The following is a 21,288-nucleotide window of genomic DNA, read 5'->3' on the forward strand; positions in this document are numbered from 1 at the left end:
TTGGTCTGGCGTCAGTTGCTGTCACTTCTTCCATGACGTCAGTGCGCCAGGGGTATATAAGATGCAGCCGACGCCATTTTCTTCAGTTTTTCTTGCCCCAGATGTCAGGTGCCCCCAAATAGGAAGGCAATACATATTGCTAATAAAATGTACATAAAAAATATAAACAATACCTTCAGTTACAAGCAAATACACCACATAGGTTGTATAGAGTGGAAAGGTATAGAAAAGTCCCAGCTAAGAAGATGGGATGGAGGGAGGGTAACCTGGGCTGCAGCAGTGAATACACTCGAACATCTATATTTATGGTAGGTACAAAACTGTACTATGGTCATCGTGTTTCACTGCTGCAGTCATTACACTTGGGTTGAATCCCAAAGCTGAGGTAGGGTGGCTGGGTCTATAAAGTATTCGGGGTGGCTATGAGGCCCTGCAGAACTGCAGTGGCAAAGCCAGCTCTGGATTTAGAGTAAAGAGGCAAGTGGTAATGCTTGGTAAAGGTGTGCACTGAACTCCAAGTTGCAGCTTCCAAAATGTCCTTGGTAGGTATTCCTCTAAGGTATGCAGTTGAAGTGGCTGTTGCCCTGGTGGAATGTGACCTAATGTTGCTAGGTACAGTTTTTCCATGCTGTGTGTAGCAGAAATGGATACAGTGTCCTATCCACTTTGAAATGGTTTGCTTTGAAATAGCCTTTGCCTGTGATCCTGCAGCATATGCTACAAACAATTGCTCAGTTTTCCTGAAAGCTTTTGCTTTGTCCAAGTAGAAGCGTAACTGCCTGTGTATGTCCAATGAGTGCAGAAGTCTCTCCCCTTTATTCTGGGGATTTGGATAAAATGTTGGCAAGTGAATAGTTTGGTTAAGAGCCACACTGGATACCACCTTTGGCATAAATGTAGGGTTTGTTCTTAAGGAAATCCTGTCCTGATGAAAAATGATGAAAGGTTCCACTGCCATTAGTGCCTGTAACTCTGAGACTCTTCATGCTGAGGTTATTGCCAAAAGCAGAGCAGTTTTCCATGACACATATTTTAATTCTGCTGAACTGGCTGGCTCAAAAGGAGGTAAAGTTAGTTTTTCCAAGACAAAGTTGAGGTCCCAAGTTGGTGTTGGTGCTCTCTGGGGCGATCTTATGTTTTTAGCCCCTCTGAGGTACTGTTTTAATAATGGATGAGAGAAAATTGGAGGATCCGTGTTGTAATGAGCTGAGATGGCAGAGGTGTGGATCTTAATGGATGAAAAGGATAGTCCTTTGTTCAGCATCTCAGTAAAGTATTGTAACATCTGAGGAATATTTGGAACAAGAGGGTGAAAGCTTTGAGCCTGGTTCCAGGCGCAGAATCTCTTCCACTTTTCTGAATAGGATTTCCTGGTGCTGGGCCTCCTGGCCTCCAAAATGACATCAATAACAGCTTTAGAGAGAGGTGTTGGCTGTTTGACTAAGTAATCTGCCATGCAGCCAAGTTTAAGGTTTTGAGCTGGCTGTGGAGGATCTGATTGTTTTGATGAGTCAGAAGACGAGGAATTTGAGGTAAAATCCATGCTGGGCCTTGAGCCAAGCTCTTTAAGATTGAGTACCGGTGCTGGCGTGGCCAGTCTGGGGCAATCAGGATCATTTTTGGCCTTTCTTGTCTGGCTTTTAGGAGTACCTTTAAAAGGAGAGGCAGTGGTGGGAAGGCATAAACTTTTAGGGTTTTCCAGCTGAACGAGAGAGCATCCACTTTCCATGCTTGTGTGTGGTAAGTCCTTGTGCAGAAGTTTAGAGGGGAGGCAAAAAGATCTATGTCTGGGCACCCCCATTTTTGTGTTATGCTGAATACTTGTGGATTTAATTTCCACTCGTGAGGATCCTTGATGTTTCTGCTTAAGTCGTCTGCCAGAGTATTTTTCTTCCCTGGCAAGAATTGTGCTTGCAGATGAACTTGATAGGTCAGTGCTGTGTTCCACAAAGTCATGGCTTGTCTGCAGAGGGGATAGGAATGAGTGCCCCCTTGCTTGTTTATGTACCACATAACTGTGGTGTTGTCCGTCTTTAGTAATAGTTGTCCTGGATGCAGAAGGTCCTTGAAAGCTGTTAGGGCATTTTGTACAGCTAGCATCTCTTTTTGATTGATGTGAAGATGCATTTGGTCTGCGGCCCACTTGCCCTGAATACATTTTCCTGCCATGTGTGCTCCCCAGGCGTGATCCGAAGCATCTGTTGTTAGTGTCTGCCTGGCTGGCCCTTGTGGTGACATGCCTGTGCCCACCATCGAAACTCCTGTTGTAGGCAGGGAATAAGTGGTATTACGGTTTCCAAACTGTGACAGTGTTGAGTCCAAACACTTTTTAGGTACCATTGTAATTTCCTCATATGCAGTCTGACAATTGGTATTAGTAGTATGCAGGACGCCATGAACCCAAAGGCCTGCAGAATTTTTCTTGTAGGGAGTTGGGTTTTTGTTGCATCATTTGAAAGTACTGAGTCAGTTGTCTTTGCTTGTCTGGCGTGAGATAAGCCATCTGGGCCTTTGTATTTAAGCTGGCACCCAGACATATTATCTCTTGTGAGGGCACTAGTTTTGACTTCTTTTCGTTTACTGTGTACCCTAGGCAAATTAGCAATCTTTTTACAAATGCCAGATGCTTTAGAAGAATGTCCTTACTCTCTGCTTGAATAAGACAGTCGTCCAAGTAGGGATATATTTGAATTCCTTTTTGTCTGAAAAATGCAATTACTGGTGCCAGGCATTTTGTGAAGACCCTGGGCACAGTAGATAAGCCAAAGGGCAGTGCAGAGAATTGGTAATGCATTGTGCCAGCTATGAATCTGAGGTATCTTCTGCAATTTTGTCTGATTGGGACATGCAGGTATGCCTCTTTGAGGTCCAGAGTAACAAGCCAAGGCTTCCTGCCCAGAATGGGAAGAAGTTGCTGTAGTGTCAACATTTTGAATTTCGGAACATCCAGGTAAGTATTTCGAGTAGACGGGTCCCGTATGGGTCTCCAGGCTTTGTCCTTTCTGGGGACCAAGAAAAGTCTTGAGTAAAATCCTTGTCCTTGTTCCTGTTGTGGCACTTTTTGAATAGCTCTCATGTCCATGAGGGCTGTAATTTGTTTTTGTGCCTCTGCCCATTGATTTTGTGGCAGGTCTGGCATTCCCTTTCGCCTTGGTATAGTGTGAAAGTGGAACCTGTAACCTTGAGACACAATATTCAGAATCCATTTGTCTTGGGTGATTATATGCCAATTTTATGAAAAAAGTGCTAGTTTTCCCCCTAAGGGAGCTGCCAAAAGGTAAGTGTTTGGCATTTGAAGTGGGAAGTCATTGGGACTGTTTCCTATAAGGCTGTGACTTGTCTTTGCCTCCTTTTGGGTTAGAAGCACCCCACTGTCGTGGTCTGTAAGAGCCTTAGGGCTGAGATCTGCCTCTTGGGCATCTATATCTGCCTCTTTGTGGTCTGTCTGACACTGGAAAGGACCAATTTTTAGAAGGCCAATTTCTGCTAAATCGAGGTGGTTGTACCTGTAAGAAATCCTTCACTGTTTGCATAGATTTTGCCTTATCCTCCATTTTCTTTAATACCTCTTCTGCCTTAACACCAAACAAGATATCATGCTGTAAAGGAGCATCCAATAATTTTGCCTTAACATGATCAGGTAAACCTTGTTCTTTTAACCAGGCATGCCTTCAAATCACAGATCATGTAACTGCGGCTCTACAAGAAGCCTCTAATGAATCAAAACCACACTGCAGAGTATGTTTTCCCACTTGTTCAACTGCATGCAATAAATCCTGCATTTCCTTATAGTCAGGACTTTCTGAGCTTGTAAGCATTTTCTGTTTCAACAGAGACATTAAATATTGTTGGTATTTAAGCATGTGGAACTGTCAATTTAAAGCTCATACTGCTAAAGTTGCAGAAGTGTAAACTTTCTTCCCCCATCTGTCTAATGCTCTAGAATCCCTGTCAGAGGGAACTGGATTTTTAGCAGTGGAAGCCTTTACCCCTTTGGGACCCTGTGAAATAGTTTCTGGGTCAGCAGCAGGGTTTGTATAAAGAAATTTGTGAGAGTCAGGGACTCTGTAGTACCTATCTGGCTTGACTGGTGCTGGGGGCAAAGAGTCAGGGGTTAAAATGGATTCAGAGAACACATCATCCACAATATCTAACACAGGTGGAATAGCAAGGGGCCTGTGCTGAGGCAATAAAAGAAAATCTCTGAGACTTTTCTTGGATTCTGAATAATGCTGGCTCTCCCAATGGAAATGCTCCCTCATGGTATGTAAAGTTTCCCCAAAAGAGTAATCCTCAGGAGGAGAGGCTGAAGGGATTGATTCTTCAGCATCAGAGTCCTCATAGGGGGGTAAAGAGTATCCCTGGTCTGAAGAGGAATCAGAAGAAATGGAAACCTGGTCAGAGGAATCATAGTCTGTATCCTGCCTAGGCCCTTTATCAGGAGGGGGATGGGAACCCCCTGATCACAGTAATTAGGTCTTCAGCCATTTTGAGCATCTGTTTTTTAGACATGGAGGCCTGTCCAGGTGAATGCTGTACTTGTTTCTTTGTCTTTAATGGAGTTTTAGACTTGGTTGCTGTTTTGATGGTAAGGTGTGAAGGTCTGAAAACACTCTCAGAAGCCGATGCCTGCTCAGCGGCTCCGGACCCATCTGAGAGGTTAATTTCCGTAGGCCCAATACCCTGAGTTTCCAGGGGCCTAGTAATCTCCACGCGGGAGTCGGAGGCGGCCTGTGGCTCTGAGGTAGTGGGTGTCAGGGGCTGCGAAAGCGCCTCACTGAGAACCGGCGAACTGGCGAACCGGCGACTGGCCTAGAAGAGGCTTCATTGTCAGTTTTGGACCTGGGATGCCTGTCCTTATCTTTGTCTTTGCATTTTTTGTGTATTCCGGTCGTCGGTTGACCTGACGGCATGGTATAATTGAACCTTCGGCCAAAATAATAGAGAGCAAAATCAAACCTACGTTTAATTGTGCGCTTGTTAAATCTAGCACAAAACCGACAACTAGTGACGTCGTGGTCTGGGCCTAGGCATGGAATACAGTAGGAATGAAAATCTTTATGAGGTATTTGCTTCCCACAAGAAATGCAATTATTAACTTTTACTGACATTGGTCTGAGGCAAGAAAAAGTTTCCCCAACGGGGTACTGAGCTTTATTGAAGACTTCGGTTCTGAAATTCGAAAATCTCAGGAGTCGGGCGTCCGGCACTTGCGAACTGCTTTTGCTTCGGGCATCGCGTGGCAAGAAAGACTGAAGAAAATGTCGTTGGCTGCATCTTGTATACCCCTGGCGCACTGACGTCAGGGAAGAAGCGACAGCAACCGACGCCGGACCAAGACTTTGGAACTCTGGCCGACTGCAGGACCGCCTGATGGCAGGATAACCCAAGTGTAATGACTGCAGCAGTGAAACACGATGAACATCAAACTACTATCTATATCAAACAAAGTTCTTCATTAGCACTCCAAGAAAAATCTTGATAACTGGATGGGAGATAGGAAATTTATCCCGGGGATTGCTTCTGTGGCTCTGCTCGACAGAGGCACAGGAAAATAATTTTCTTGGGTGGCGAAAGCCAATGTACCTTTTTGGCTCGGCTTATATAGGCCCTAGGGCCAACAGCCTAGTACCTACCAAGGAACCTATGAACCTATGAATGGTCTCTCCTTCTTTACTTCTCCTGCCTTACCTATGAGGACCCAAACAGTCCCCATAACTTAGGTTCATAGGCGTGTACTAGGCTAATGACCCTGGAGCCTTTACAATCCCAGCCCACAGACATGCCCTGGCATTGTCCTGCCCGACGTTAGATCCCAGTGTCTCTATCAAGTAGAGCCACTGGAGTGATCCCTGGGGTGAACTTTCTATTTCTCATCCACTCATCAAGACTTCTCTTGAAGAGGGCCAGTGAGGCGATCTGCTTGACATGTATGGGAAGTCTACTCCAGAGCATGGGCAGTCTCTGGGTTATGAGCCTGTCCCTCCAGCATGTTCTGTTGATTGTGGTAATGAGGTTGAGGTCTATGGAGTGTGTGGTGTGGAGGGATTGGGATTTCTTTAGATGTAGCATTTCTAACAGAGCTCGGTCAGACATGGCTTTGTAAGTCAAGCAGGGATTGCCTCTTAGTAGACTAGACGAGACAGGACGAGTAACTTATTCTGTCTGCCCTGATATGTGCATTTCAGTCACCCATTACCAACATCAATTCATGTTGTCCTGCATTATCTAGTAGGTCCTGTAGCTGCTGTCTGAATGCACTCTTTTCCTTACTATCACAATCCTGCTTTAGGGCATAGATTACGAATACCACTTTATCGTTACACTGGAGTCTGATTGCCATGAGTCTGTCAGAAATTCTGATGACATCCCTCACTGCCTTCTAAAGCCTGCCTCTTACACAATTCCAACACCATTTCCAGCCTGTCCTCCTTCTGAATAAAGACTTTGGATCCCAAGCCAAGTGGCTTTGCTGCACTACCCTTCCATCTTGCCTACTAGATACATAAGATGTCCAGCACATACATGTGTGTGTGTGTATATACATTTGCATATATATGTGTCTAGCCCGAATGTTGACTTCACAAAAAATCGACATTCAAAACATCAAACCCACAACAATGAAAGCTTGGAATATCAAAACAGGGGTAAACTCAAAAAACACTATTTTTGTGAATTTTATATATGTATATATCAATTCCAAGATCGCACTACAGCAAAGAAAGGGCAAAACCCGATTGCAAGCTATACTGCAGTCTCAGAGAAATGAGGTACCATCATTTGTTGACCTTCAGAATATTCAATATTTTATGTACCACGTTCTGAAAGTCGATCATTTTTTGATACTATAAATGGCTCCATATATATATATATATATATATATATATATATATATATATATATATATATATAAATATATAGATAGATACATACACACACAACACATGCATTGATATGTACACAGTTATTTATATACATATTTATATATATATATATATATATATAGAGAGAGAGAGAGAGAGACACTGTTTTGGGGAGGAGAGAATTGTAGTAGTGGTATGGAATTTGCTAGTTTATAGCATACTGATAGTGCACCACTGCAATCCAGTAAGAAGTTTATAGTTGGGTTGGGAAGAATTGAAGGAAACTAAACTAGAATGCTGAGTAACAGGAAGAGTTTAGTGATGGAAGAATTATTATGGTATTAGAGGGGAATACAGAGGAGGTAGGGTATGTTAAGGTGGTGGTTTTGTGAACAGGGTATATAACAAAAGCTGTAAACAAAGTTGGGGCAGAATGCGGGGAAGTATATGAAATCAGGCTGGAGGAAGTAAAGAGGGACTGGGGGTGTGAGAGGGGATTGGGTCAAGGCACAGTGTGTGGAGATGCTACTACATGAGCTTTACCAACCTCCAGTGATGATTAGTCATAGGAGCATAAACAAAGTTAACACCATTAATTACAACCCCAAATATGTGTAAGGCAGTGTTCTTTAAATAATGCAAAATATTTGCAATCAAAGTCTGTTGGTGTTGTTGTCATCAGATGTAAGCAGTCAGTACTATGGGGACATCAGCAGTTGTTTAGACTGCATTTTCTTATTCAAATCAATGGTGTCATGCATTAAAGGCTACTGACCTGAACAGAAGGGTAATAAAATTTAAAATCCCTTACAGGGCAAAAGTGAATAGCCCTAACTGCATTTGATTAAGAAATGTAGGAGTGATATGGAGTTTCACTGGCCTCACTAACCAAAAGGGCTGGGCACAATGGTCAATAACACAATGTACAAAGGACTGGGAATAAGGGAAAACAAATAATGAAAAAAAATAAGTTGGCGTGAGTTGAAATAGAAAAAGAAAAGTTACTTTGAATTTGAACAAAAGTAACTTTCTGCTCCTTCTACTACTCAGAAGAAACCCTAGAGTTTTCTCAGACAAAAAACAAGTGCCCACTACAAGACAGACCCAGAGATGTGGGGTAAATCAGAGGGTAGCCATGGAAAGCAGTTAGGGTATCTAAATAATACCATTTTATATAGCGTATATATACCATAGTCAAAGAAAAGTAGCACACCATGGCACATCATAATTTCAATATAAAAACATCAACGCAGATCAAAAGTACAATAATCATATTATACAAGTACTGATGCACTGCAATATTTTAAAACACATAGCAATGCAGTACCTCAAAAACAATCAGTTTTATACAGCAAAGAAAATGCTTCATAAACTCAGGAAGTGCACAAGATGGAATGCAAGTTATCATATAACTGCAGTGTTTCATACATGAAACTCAATCAAAACAGTTAAAAAAGTAGAGGAGCAATTTATTCAGATCCCTGTTTCTCTATACTGAAGCCCAAATATTAACTTTTTTAATCAGTCATTAAATAAATAAAATAAAGTGAAAGTCTTACTTCTATGTCAGTCCATGTGCCAGAGCTGATAGCATCCTCCACGGAGGCCTCTATCTGGTCCACAATTCCCTGGCCAACATACACAGAATTCAAAAGTAACAATTGCTTTGACTTGTAGCGCTTCTTTATATAGCTCACAGGATCAGGAATACCAAGTCGTGACAGTGCATCCATCTCTTAAAAAGTACAAAATAAACACAAATATTATGAATTAAAACAAAGAAAATACTGACTAAATTGATTAGGGTGCTGATCCTGAAAATATTAGCTTTTGGCTACTTCCACAGATTTCATAAAAGCTATCAAACTATATCATTGATCAGAGCTTTTCTATAATAGTATTTCCAATTCAAATCCTAATGACATTGTCAACTTATTGGTTAACATTGTTAACAAGTTTGCTGCAAATTTCTCCTCTGAAACTATCATCACAACCTCAAACATACCAGAGTCACTCCCCACCTCCCAGCTCCTAAATCATCAAGGACCATTATCCCTAAAGTACTCTCCAAGACCAAAAATACTTCTTAAATGGGTCCCAATCACATTCTTGGTTGTCTTATAAACAGTGTCTAGCAGGCTCTTGCTAATCACCTCCTTAAGTTGATCAATACAGGCATTGCCAGAAGGCACGTTCCCGATCAAAAACACACTGCAGTGGTGATGCTTCTTCGTAAGGGTGGTTCTACCACTGACCCAAGTAACTAGTCACCCATTAGCCTTACTAGTCTTGCCTGCAAAGCAGTGGAGCACATCATCAATGACCGAATAAAACATTAAAACATTAATCAAGCCTGACCTGCAACAATTCTGATTTGTTTGCCTCTTCAATCTTGTAAACTTCTCAGAAAAAGGCATGCAGACCATGGACAATGGACACAGTGCCTATCTGGATCTAGTAAAAGCATCCGATACCATACTAAACAATAGGATTGTAAACAAGCTACTACCCCTCAAACAAAGATCCCATTATGGTAAGAGGGACTACAAACTAGCTCAAAGACAGAATGCATGTTGTAAGGGACGGCAATAGCTCCTTATTTAAGAAATAGTTGATCGGTGGCAGTTCCCTGGGGGGTCCTTATTGGGCTCCCTCCTTTTTGCCATTCATTTCTTTGATCTCAACACTAACAACAAGGATCTCTGGCTGACTAAGTTTGCTAATGATTGCAAGCAGAATGTAGTTGCCAAATCAACAAATGATACAAATTCCCTTCAAGCAGAATCACTATGTGTTAACACACGGTGGTGTACTTTCAAAGAGATCAAACTAAATGCTCAGAAATGCAGTATCATCTCCTTTAGAAAACAAACTGTTCCACCTACTGCCATCAATGACACCCCACTTTACAGTAATTCCGTCATCAAAGCATCAAGGCACCTGGGTAGATGGCTCCCTCTCCTTTGATCACCATGTAGTGACCACAGTAAGGAAGCCCTTCTATACATCAGAATAAATCACCAATGCCATCATTTCTAAAAACCAAGAAATTTACTGTTCCCCTACACTATGCCTTGGTTAGGCCCATTACAGAATATAATGCACCCTTTGGCATGTAACTCACTACACGTCAAAAAAAAAAAAAAGAGAGATAGACTACAAGAGGATCCCAACAAAAGGAATCTTACGCTTCAAAAATCTTAGCTATTATGAAAAGGTGAAATCACTCTCCTTCAGTGTCATATAGACTCTTGAGGAGAGACCTATGCCTTCTTTCCAAACCTTCAGGAATCCCATTACCCGAGGCCTATTTTTTCTCAGAGTGTCAAATAATACAGACAATACAAGCAAAAGAGATCTAAATTTACATCAGGGAATAATTAAAACTAAATGGAGAGAGAGGTACTTCACCAAGCTCCTTCCTCCTCTTGCTCTGGAATAGACTCCATTTCATGTCAAGCAGTGTGACTTGTCTACTTTTAAACACAGCTTACACAACTGAATGGGTAACGTAAAATATACTCCAAGACATACAGGCCTTGCCCTTCTTGAAAAGGTTGGTAGAGCCTTAGGGTGGTTACAAACAAAGGACACATGACCTCTGGTCCAATAGAATTGCACTTCCAATGATCATATGACCCAATATGCATGGCAAAAATATACAGACAGACAGATATACACATACTGTTATGACACAATGCACTGTGAAACTTTATTGCATTTAGTTCAAATTTACAAACAGGATTTAAGAAATTCTTGACAAAGCATCATGTTTTTTATTAGTCATTAAACTAAGTGGGCCGAAAAAGCAAAATGGCATTTTCCCATATATGTCACATGTAAAATATGTCCATTACATATATTAAAATGGTTTATAAAACGGCCTCTCTATCATCTAAATTACATTCATATGCTTCATACCGTCTTCAGTTGGTCGTATCTTGCTGTTTGGAGAGGATTAATTAGAGAACTGTTTCATATGATTAATGTTAAAAACTTCACCCAATCTTCAAAAGCTTGAGACTTCTTCCATCTAAAACTAAGGTGCAACAAAAGGAAACTAGAAAATAAAACAATCTAAATTGTATAATTAAATGCAGAGACACCCTTTCCTGTCAAGGAAATGGACTTTATACTGTTACAAGTTATTTTTTTAAATCTCAGTTTTGCACAGAAATTGTTAAAATTTAAAAGTTAGCACTTTGTGGCCTGGTAGTCACTGATGTAAAATATTTTAGTCTGGCCAAGGAGAATGGCATTAACAAATCTGTTTGAAAATTATATGAAATGTAAAATCTATACATAGCAAATACTGACAGTATGGATGAAGTTTTTAAGCATATTATTTGTTTAAAAAAGAACTTTGCAAGCTGGCCAAAGAAACAACGGTGGTAGTTAGGACAGAGCAAGGAAAGATGCAAGGGAGTCAGTCTTCTCACTTAAAATGGCTTTAGCTCCCATAAGCTATATGAACACAGCACTCTTGGTTACAGCAGGAAGCCAGTGTGTTCCAAACAGTTCATTTCCAGAGATTCAAAGGACAGCATATATACACAGACAACCAAGTTAATCACATGCAACTCTCTCTGGACTCGGCCACTCATGTACTGTAAACTGCTGACGAATAGGGCAAGATCCCAAAACAAAAAGGAGATAAAAAAGCCCAGCAGGACTCATTGGGAAACAACTTGCAACCAATACCCCATATCCCACACTGCAGAGGGTGTTGACTAAGTAGACTACTGTGATACCATACTGACAAATAACAAAGAATAAAGTATCAGATCCAGTCCACAACTACATATTCCAGTTAAGTACATACTATGGCTGTTAAGAAATTGCCTCCTAAGACTTCACAAACAACCAAGTTACATCAAAGATATCTCCAAGTCCTAAACATAACTCTGACTTCTCCCATTAACTCATAAATATTTGTGCAAAACTATAAGACCACAAATAGCTAGTATCCAAAATGTTTATTGCACTCTGACGTCTTGGCAAACTGCCTTCAAGGAGTAAAAACACTCATACAAACACCTGCCTACATATACAAACTCAATTACAACTAATTACATTCAATTAAAAAAATACTGACATCAATAAATGAATGAAAAACCTCCAATTACATTCTAGATCAAACCCATGTGGGAATAAAGTACTAAATTTCAAAATGTACATGGATTCTTTATACAATAAAATATTTTTATATACCCAATTCCATGTTGAATACATTCTACCTTTTCTAATATAGTAGCTTGTAACCCTGTCAACTCCCCTCCATGCATTTCATTAAAAGGTTCTGCCACAGAGCTTTCTTTTTAATTTTTCACAATCCCCCCAACATGTTCCCTTAATCTTACTTTAAAGGACCTTTTACTTTCTCCCACATAAAATTTACTGCATGGACATTTGAGGGCATAAACTATGCCCTCAGTTTCACATGTATAACTCCCTTTTACACTGAATTTTAAACCATTTATAATATTAAAGCTCAAAACCACATATTCACATACTTTACACTTCCAACATGTTTCACATACTTTAAACTTCCCACATGTTTTTGTTTCATACTCTGTAGGAACCCTTACTAAATTAATAGAGGGGCTTACAAATCTACTTCTAACAAGAACGTTTTTTATAGTTCTACCTGTTCTATAAGATATTTTTAGCATCTCATTAACCCATCGTGAAAAATCTTCCAGAGAAGTTAAGAATTCCAAGTAATATGTAACCCAGTCTACTATTTTGGAACTCAAACAGCTATAGGTGGTAACAAAATAAATATCTTCTTTCCTATTTTCAATGTCTTTCAAGAACTCATTTATGTTTAATTTTTGTCTCCTAGTAACCTATTTGCCAGTAAATCTACTCCAACAATTCTCCAACATTTCACCATCATATCCTTGAGATCTAAACATATGAACAGTTTTAGTCAACTCATCAACAAAATCTAACTCATTATTAAATAACCTATATCATTGTATGAATTCCCCATACGGTAATGCCTGAATTGTATGCAGTGGATGGCAACTTTCTGCTCTCAAATACAAATTACCATCTTCAAAGTTTTGATATACAGATGTCCTATTGCTATTCCCACTTGTAATATCCAACACTACATCTAAATATGACACTTTTTTGCCTGTCTTTAATCCATCAAATTTAAGATGGAATCTATTCCATTGCAACTCTTCAACAAATAATTTGACCTCATTTTCCCCACCTTCACAAAGGAAAATAAGATCGATAAATTTATAATATCCCTTCGCATAGTGTTGAAAAAACTTGGATCTACAGACATATTCTATCTCGAACAAACCCACACTTAAATTTGCATATGCTGTTGCAAAAGCTGCTTGCATTGCTGTTCCTTGTTTTTATGAAAAAGCATCCCATCAAATTCAAAAAAATTATTTGACAGACAGAAGTACACTAATTCAATAACATATTCTGACATTGGGCTATTGCCCAAAAAAATCTCAGTGCTTCTATCCCCAAATTATGTTGGATGCTGGTATACAGACTCTTAATATCCAACGTAACCCAATACATATTGGGCTTCCATTGGATATTGTTGATTTTCAAAAGAAAATCAAAGACATCCTTAAAATGCAAAGGAAGTGTTTGAACTTTAGGCAAAAGCTGAAAGTGTATCAACTTCCCTATTTTGTAGAGAAAATATTCCCTTCCTGACACTACTGGATGGCCTGGAGGATTTATTACGTTCTTATGTACTTTTGGTAAACAGTAGAATCGAGCCATTTTACAACCATCTACACTCAACTTCTTTTTCACATCCTCAAGTGTAAAATAACCTAATCTAACCCCTTTATCCAGTAATTCATAATACTTATCTATCGCTGCATTGTTTACACAAAATTCCACTTTTTCATAAATATTTTCATCATTCAGATGTTCAAAACACATATTTGCATAATCGGAACAGTGCATTATAACCAGCTTATTAAGTCCCTTCTTTGACTTAACAACAAAGCATTTGGTTCATTTTTAGTTAAATTATAAACAACATTCTTTTTATGTTTATTAAAACATTCCATTTCTCTTTCCACAGAAAAATTTAACATAGCACTAAAATGTTGTACTCTTTCATGACTAAACGGTGGAATAAATACATTATTGCTTTGTATTTTACTTGTATCTAAAAGACAACATGCATTTACGCCATTTACGGAACATGAATAAAAAGTTTCATCCACAGAAACATCCGTATTCAGTGGTCGTGGTGGTGTATTTGTGCAAAACTAGTTTACCTCCCAACAATGTGAAAATAAATATTTGTAATCTCAGACAGTGGCAAACCACATTCTAACTTGCCCAGGCAAACCCTGCTCCCATAATCTGAAGTTTCAAAACTATTTCTGGACAAATTACAAAGCATTTGAATGAGTACTTAAAGTGTGAAAAGCAGCACTGTTTCCAGACACAGTAACATTACTACAATTGATATGGAAATGCAATCTACAATATTCTAAGCAAAGTACAAAACTCAGTGCTACGAAGCAAACAATCATCACACATTTCCAAACCTACCCTGTCTTGTTCACTTGGATGCAATATCTCCACTAGGTCATGTAGTGGCACTGTTTCAAAATACTTCTGTTAAATAATACAGTCCTAAACTGGAAAAAAATACCACGGACAAATGTGTTTATGCTGTCTTTATTTAGTTATCAGTGAATGATGTTCTCATACACATGTACTTTTTCTTAAATACACAGATTAATGAAACAAAAGTTTAATTACAGGTGGTGTTCTCGAAACTTGTTTCCAGTATAGCAATAGAATCCCCCTCTCTATCAGTTCAATACCTATAAGCGCAATCAAGTCCACTAGAAATGTGGGGACATGCTGGTATTTTTTTCAAAACCTCATTATTTTACTACAAATCCTAAATGACACCACAATGAAGCTTAATGACGTTCTAACATTGCTTGAAACTATCACATAATTTTCAGCTATGGAACCAATTTTGCATCTCCTGCTGATCACAAAGAACACTTAAAAATCAGAATGAAAAAAAAAACGGCTATTAAACCATAAATATTATGTATGAGGGATTTTAACTACCCTTCTATCAGCTGGCAAACAAATATCACTAACAACAAATGTACACAAACATTCTGCGATTTTGTTGATGCCAGTTCCCTTGACCAGACATCCTCTCCCCAACTACAGGCACAAATCTCCTTTGTCTAGTCATTAATAACATAACCTCTGGCTTTATCCTTCAGCTTGTCTCTATCTTCCCAGTAAAGTCTGACCACCAGGCGGTCATAGTCCCCCTTACAGCATGCAACATAAATCTTAAGAACTCATCTGTGTTTAGGGGCTACTCTAAAGCTAACTATCCACCATCAATTGCTCAAAATATCAAAAAGTATAAATGGGATAGTAGCATGAGTGGGGAGGATGATACTGAGTGGTGCTTGCCAGCTCTTCTACCCTGCAGAGACGGAGACAGCGGGGGCTCACCATTTGACACCTACAGGAAACACTGGGTATTACACCAAAGGGAACTGCAATGGCTGAACAAACACTTCAAAGAAGTGCACTAACAGAGGAGGATATGTATGGAGGTACTTATGTTTACCACAGGAGACAGCACATACTGTTATTCAAAACAGCTGCCACAGAGACAGATGACTGCAAGGGGAAGTTAGGAGGGAAGAACACTTTGCCTGCCAAACTAGCCTGCTGTGTACACTCATCTACTGCTTTCCAATGAATAAATGGACTAAAGATGTCCTCCAGCCAGGGAATTAATAGGGTAAGGCTTGAAAGTGCATGACTCTCAACAGAAATTAGTAAAGAATGTGTCAATTTGGCAAGGTGATGAAAGCCATTGTGCAAGACCATGGCACTGAGAGGGTGGGATAAAAACAAAACTGGGATAAATCATCAGCTGACCTCCAAATGAGGCCATGACATACTTCTCTGAATTCTACTCTTCTTCTGGTTAACAGCACTGAGGTATCTATCTCTATCTTTCACAAGTATAATGACACGTTTAATTGTTTAAAACCAAACCTGCATGGCAGAACTTTCATATTAACATATTTTATAAAAAAGGAAGAGACTACCAACTCTTTAGAATACGTCTCCCTTGGCCCAATATAAAAAAGACAAATTTAGTGAACAAAATTATTAAACACATAATTAAAATTAAGGCCAGTTATGAACTTCAGATCCAAATAACCACAAGATTTTCCCTGCCTTTAGCAAATTTAGATGCAACTCACAGTACTTCCCCATCCTAATACTGGTACTTGGATCCTAGAGCCATTGAGCTGACAAATTCACCTATAACTTTACATCACCCACACAAGTTTCTATCCCCCACCTCTGAAAGTCACTCTAAATCAAGTCCTACCAGCCAAGCAGAAAACTAAGACCATCAACTCAATGGGTCTCCCTAACATCTCCAGCTGTCTTCTAGTCAATATAAAGCATGGTTTCGCTCAGGCACTACTAATCCTCTTCACCTAGGCCTCATCATCGGTTATGTTCCCAAGGCATGGAGAATGGCCACAGCGGTGCCATTACATAATGGTGACTTTACTGCTGATCTTGGTAACTAAAGAGCCATAAGCTTCACCAGCATTATCTCCAAACTCACTAAACATATTCTTACAGAGCTCATAAATAACAATGTAGGCAAACTTCAGACTCTGGATTCCAATCACTTTGGTTTCATGAAAGGTAGATTGCATCTATTCAGTGTAGTTCATTTCTTACAAAAGATTACCAAAACTTTGAATGAGGGTCAGGCTGCTTGTGCTGTGTATATAAACCTGTCAAAGCCTTTTGATTCTACTCTTTAAGCACAAGTTATCAATAAACTCATCTAGCTAAACACCAATTTTATAGTCATTCGTGGGACAGCTAACTGGCCCACTAACAGAACCCATGTAACCCCATAAAGTAATACTGAGAAATCTCCACCTTTTCCAAACAGAAAAATATAAGTGATGTTCTGTTGGGCTCTGCCCTGAGCCTCTGCCTCATTCACATCAACTTCGCCAATGTGAAAACAGTGGCCAGTGGATTACGATTAGCAAATTCTGCAGATGACTGCAAACTAGGAGTTATTGTCAGCTTCCCTTCTGACACTGAAATACTCCAACAAGGGCTTGATCAGACAAGTGCCACATGTAACTGCTACAGACCAACTTTCAACACACAAAAAAACACGTAAAGTTGTCAGCTACAGAAAATTCAGCACCCCTAGTTCATACCATATCAATGATACTTCCCTCAAACCTGACACAGTCATAACAGATATGGAGACCTATGCTAAACAGATATGGATACCTATGCTGACAGTAAGCAAACATCTAATCACCATGTGTTAAGTTGTGTTTCGGAAATCTTTCTGTTTAGCACATTTAATACTTAGGGTGCCTTATCCAAGTCACAGTCCTACTACATGCATCCCTCATTAAACCTATTTAATACAATGCCCCATTTGGCATGTGCCTTTCTAAATACCTAGTCCAACCTGAAAGACCACAGATATTTATAACCTAGAAAACTGACAGCCTAAGGATCCTAAGTTACCTGGACAGATTAAAAGCATTTATTTTAATCTGTGTCTCCTACAGGTTCTTGTGAGGTGCTCTATATGTTTGCTGCCTCATGATATGAAAGATCCCACCATTTCAGATCCCCTTCACCAGAAAGTACAGTTGTGTAAACTTACCATAAATGTAGAAGTTCGAGTGTACTCACTGTTGCAGTCATCACCTGTGGGTTATCCCTGCTGTGGTAGCCCTCGGTCGGCCTGAATACCAGAGTCAATGTTTTTGTGCGCTGGCTGCTGGCGCCTGTAGTCTGACGTCAGGTCGTCAGTGCTATAAAGCAAGGCAGCTGATGTCATTACATTGGTTTTTCTTGACCTAATCCATCAGAAGCACAAGGGAAAAGAGAGAAGTTGTCCTGGTGGCTAAAAGCCACCTTGGGAAGCTTGTGCTCCCCCTAGGGGAAGATGTTAAAAGGGGAATGGAGGGAGGGAAACCAAAACTGCAACGTGAATACACTCGAACATCTGCATTTATGGTAAGTGTACACAAATGTACTATGTTCTTCGTGTTTCACTGTTGCAGTCATCACCTGTGGGAGGATTCCCAAAGCTGAGGAAAAGGGTGGAAGGATAGGTTGAGTCCTAGGTATGGGTCAGGAGGCCCTGTAGAATTGCAGAGGCAAATCCTGCCCTAGACTTATAAAAAAAAGTAGGTGGTAATGTTTCTTAAAGGTATGGACAGAGGTCCAGGTGGCCGCTTCCAAGATGTCCCTGCTAGGTACTCCTCTGAGGAAGGCAGTGGAAGTGGAGGTTGCCCTAGTGGAGTGGGTACGGATAGACTTAGGGATGAGTTTCCCATGTAGTCTGTAGCAAAAATGGATACATTGTGAAATCCAGTTGGAAATGGTTTGTTTGGAGATGGGCTTCCCCTCTGCCCCTGGGCAAAGCTTGCAAGAAGCTGGTCTGTTTATCTGAATGGCTTAGTCCGGTCCAGATAGTATCTGAGTTGTCTGTGCATATCTAGTGAGTGTAGAATTCTTTCCCCCTTGTTTTGAGGTTTGGGAAAGAAGGTTGGAAGGCGTATGGCCTGCTTAAGGGTCACATCAGATACCACCTTGGGCATAAAGGAGGGGTTAGTCCTCAGGGAGACTCTGTCTGCATGGAAAATTATGAAGGGCTCGACAGCCATGAGAGCTTGAAGTTCTGAGACCCTTCTGGCTGAGGTGATAGAAGGAAGGCATTCTTCCAAGAGAGGTATTTCAATTCTGTTGAAGCAGCAGGTTCGAAAGGAGGTAAGGTTAGTTTCTCTAACACATAATTCAGGTTCCAAGGTGGGTCGGAGGCCTTCTGGGAGGCCTGATATTAGAAGCCCCTCTGAGGAATTGCTTAATCAAAGGATTAGAGAAGAGGGGTGGGTCTGAATCATAATGGGCCAAGATGGCTGAGGCATGGATTTTAACAGAGGAGAAAGAGAGGCCACTATTGAGCAACTCTGCTAGGTAATCCAGGATGAGAGGGATGGAAGGTTGGGAGGTACTGCTCCTTTTTGATTGTTTCCAAGAGCAGAATCTTTTCCATTTTCCTGCATATGATTTTTTTGTGCTGGGCCTTCTGGCCTCTGTGATGATATCCAGGACCTGTTTGCTTAACAGGGACTCCTTGTTAGTTTTTAGTGTATTAGCCATGCTGAAAATTTGACAGTCTGTAGGTCTGGGTGCAGCACCTTCCCCCTCTACTGAGTCATGATGTCTGACATCAGGGGAAGCAGTTTTGAGGGCTGTAAGGTCAGACTGCGTAATAAGGGGTACCAATGCTGTCTGGGCCAATCTCAAGCAATGAGGATGGTCTTTGGTCTCTCCTCCCATATTTTGATCAGAACCTTGGAAATAAGGGGCAAAGGAGGGTATGCGTACACAAATAGGGAGCTCCAGGGAAAGGTCAAGGCATCCACCTTCCATGCTAGGAGGTGATACTCCCTGGTACAGAACTTGTGTAGCTGGTGGCTGAGGTGCGAGGCAAAGAGGTTCATTCCTGGGTGATTTGCAGAAAGATTTCTCTGTGGAGCTGCCATTTGTGGGGGTTCAGTAAGTTTCTGCTTAGGTGGTCCGCCAGTGTGTTGCTGATCCCTGGTAAGTATTAGGCAATTAGGTGTAGCCCCATGGAAGTGGCTGTAAGCCAGAGACTCATGGCTAACCTGCACAGGGGGTAAGATTGGATGCCCCCCCTCCCCCCGCTTGTTGATGTACCACATTACTGTGGTGGTGTCTGTTTTTATAAGGAGGACCACTGGCCTGAGATGGGGTTGGAAGGAAGTCAGAGTCTTTTACACTGCCATCATTTCTTTCTGGTTGATGTGCAAGTGAAGTTGTTGGGCATTCCAAAAGCCTTGGGTAGACCTGCCTGCTAGGTGAGTGCCCCAAGTAATGTCTGAGGCGTCAGTGGTGATGCTCTGGCCAGAAGGGTGGAGGATGAAGGGAAGACCCTTGTTCATGGCACACGCCTCTGCCCACCAGAGAAATTCAGCCCTTATACAAGGGATCAGAGGGACAGTTGTCTCTAGGGACTGAGTGCTGACACCAAAGGTTCTTTAAGTACCACTGAAGTTTTCTCATATGAAGCCTGGCGAGAGGGATGAGAAAGATGTAAGATGCCATGGAACCCAGGGCTTTCAGGAACTTCCTCGCAGTGAGGTGACTTCTGGAAGCCAGTTGGGTGAAGTACAGAAGCAGGAAGCTCTGCTTTTCTGGGGATAGGAAGGCCATTTGGGTTGCTGTGTCTAGCACAGCTCCAAGGAAAACAATTTTTCTGGTGGAGTTTTTCTCGCTGATGGTTAAACCTAGGGAAGTTAGGAGTGATTTGACAAAGAGAAGGTCCTGGAGCAACTTTTCTTTGCAGTCTGCCTGAATGAGGCAGTCGTCCAGGTAAGGGTAAATCTGTATATGTCTCTGTCTGCAGAATGCTACAGCCAGGGCCAAGCATCTGGTGAATACACTGGGAGCAGTAGATAAGCCAAAGGGCAGTGCAAAGAACTGAAAGTGTTGATAGCCTGCTCTGAAGCACAGGAATTTTCTGCACGATTCCCTGATGGGGATGCGGCAGTAGGCATCTTTTAGGTCTAGTGTCACAAGCCAGGCATTTTGTGTGAGCATAGGCAGGAGCTGCTGCAAGGTTAGCATTCTGAATCTGGGGACCACCAAGGAGGAGTTCAGTTTGGCTAGATCCAGGATGGGGTGCCAAGTGCCCTCTTTTCTGGGAACAAGGAATAGTCTGGAGTAAAAACCTTTTCTTGTTTGATCTAGAGGGACGGGTTCTACTGCCTCCTGTCATATTAGAGTTTGGACCCATTTCAATGCCTCTGCCCACTGGTTTGGGGGGAAGTCTGGGTACCCTCTTGGAATAGGGAGTTCGCTGAAGGAGAATCTGTATCCATGAGAAATGATTTTTAAAACCCATTGGTCCTTGGTTATAGAGACCCAACTGTCCATGAAGAGGGTGAGCCTTCCTCCTTGTTTTTGATGAGTGAAAGGAGGGCAGAGGGGGAGGAAGAGTCATTGTGAGTGCTTGCCATAGAAGCTTCGCTTAGAACTCCCTGCCTTAGAGACGGAAGTGGTCCATTGTTTGCTTCTTTGCTGGCCCTGGGATAGGTGCCTGGATGGTCTGTCCCTGCAGGGCTTACCTTGGCCCTGTCTGCTAGATACAGGGAAGGCCCAGTGTTTAGAGGGAATGTTCCTGCTGAATCTGGGAGGTTGAACTTGAAAGAAATCTTTTACTGTTTGCATAGATTTTGCTTTATCTTCCATCTTTTTAGGCACCTCTTCTGCTTTTTCCCCAAACAGGCATTCCTTATCTAGGGGTGCATCAATAAGTTTAGACTTGACATGATCA

General features: G+C 41.2%; 1 protein-coding gene across 2 annotated transcripts in view; it reads right to left on the reverse strand.

Moving 5' to 3' along the window:
* UFL1 (UFM1 specific ligase 1) overlaps window positions 1–21,288 on the reverse strand; it is a 911,566-nt gene that overhangs the window by 456,686 nt on the left and 433,592 nt on the right. For both annotated transcript variants that reach the window (XM_044065765.1, XM_044065759.1), the window contains exon 9: window positions 8,423–8,598. In XM_044065765.1, coding sequence (XP_043921700.1) covers window positions 8,423–8,598 — 176 coding nt within the window. The remainder of the gene's footprint in view (window positions 1–8,422; window positions 8,599–21,288) is intronic.

This window comes from Protopterus annectens, chromosome 1.part0 (assembly GCF_019279795.1).
Source record: "Protopterus annectens isolate FY-2018-M chromosome 1.part0, PAN1.0, whole genome shotgun sequence".
Taxonomy (NCBI): Eukaryota; Metazoa; Chordata; order Ceratodontiformes; family Protopteridae; genus Protopterus; species Protopterus annectens.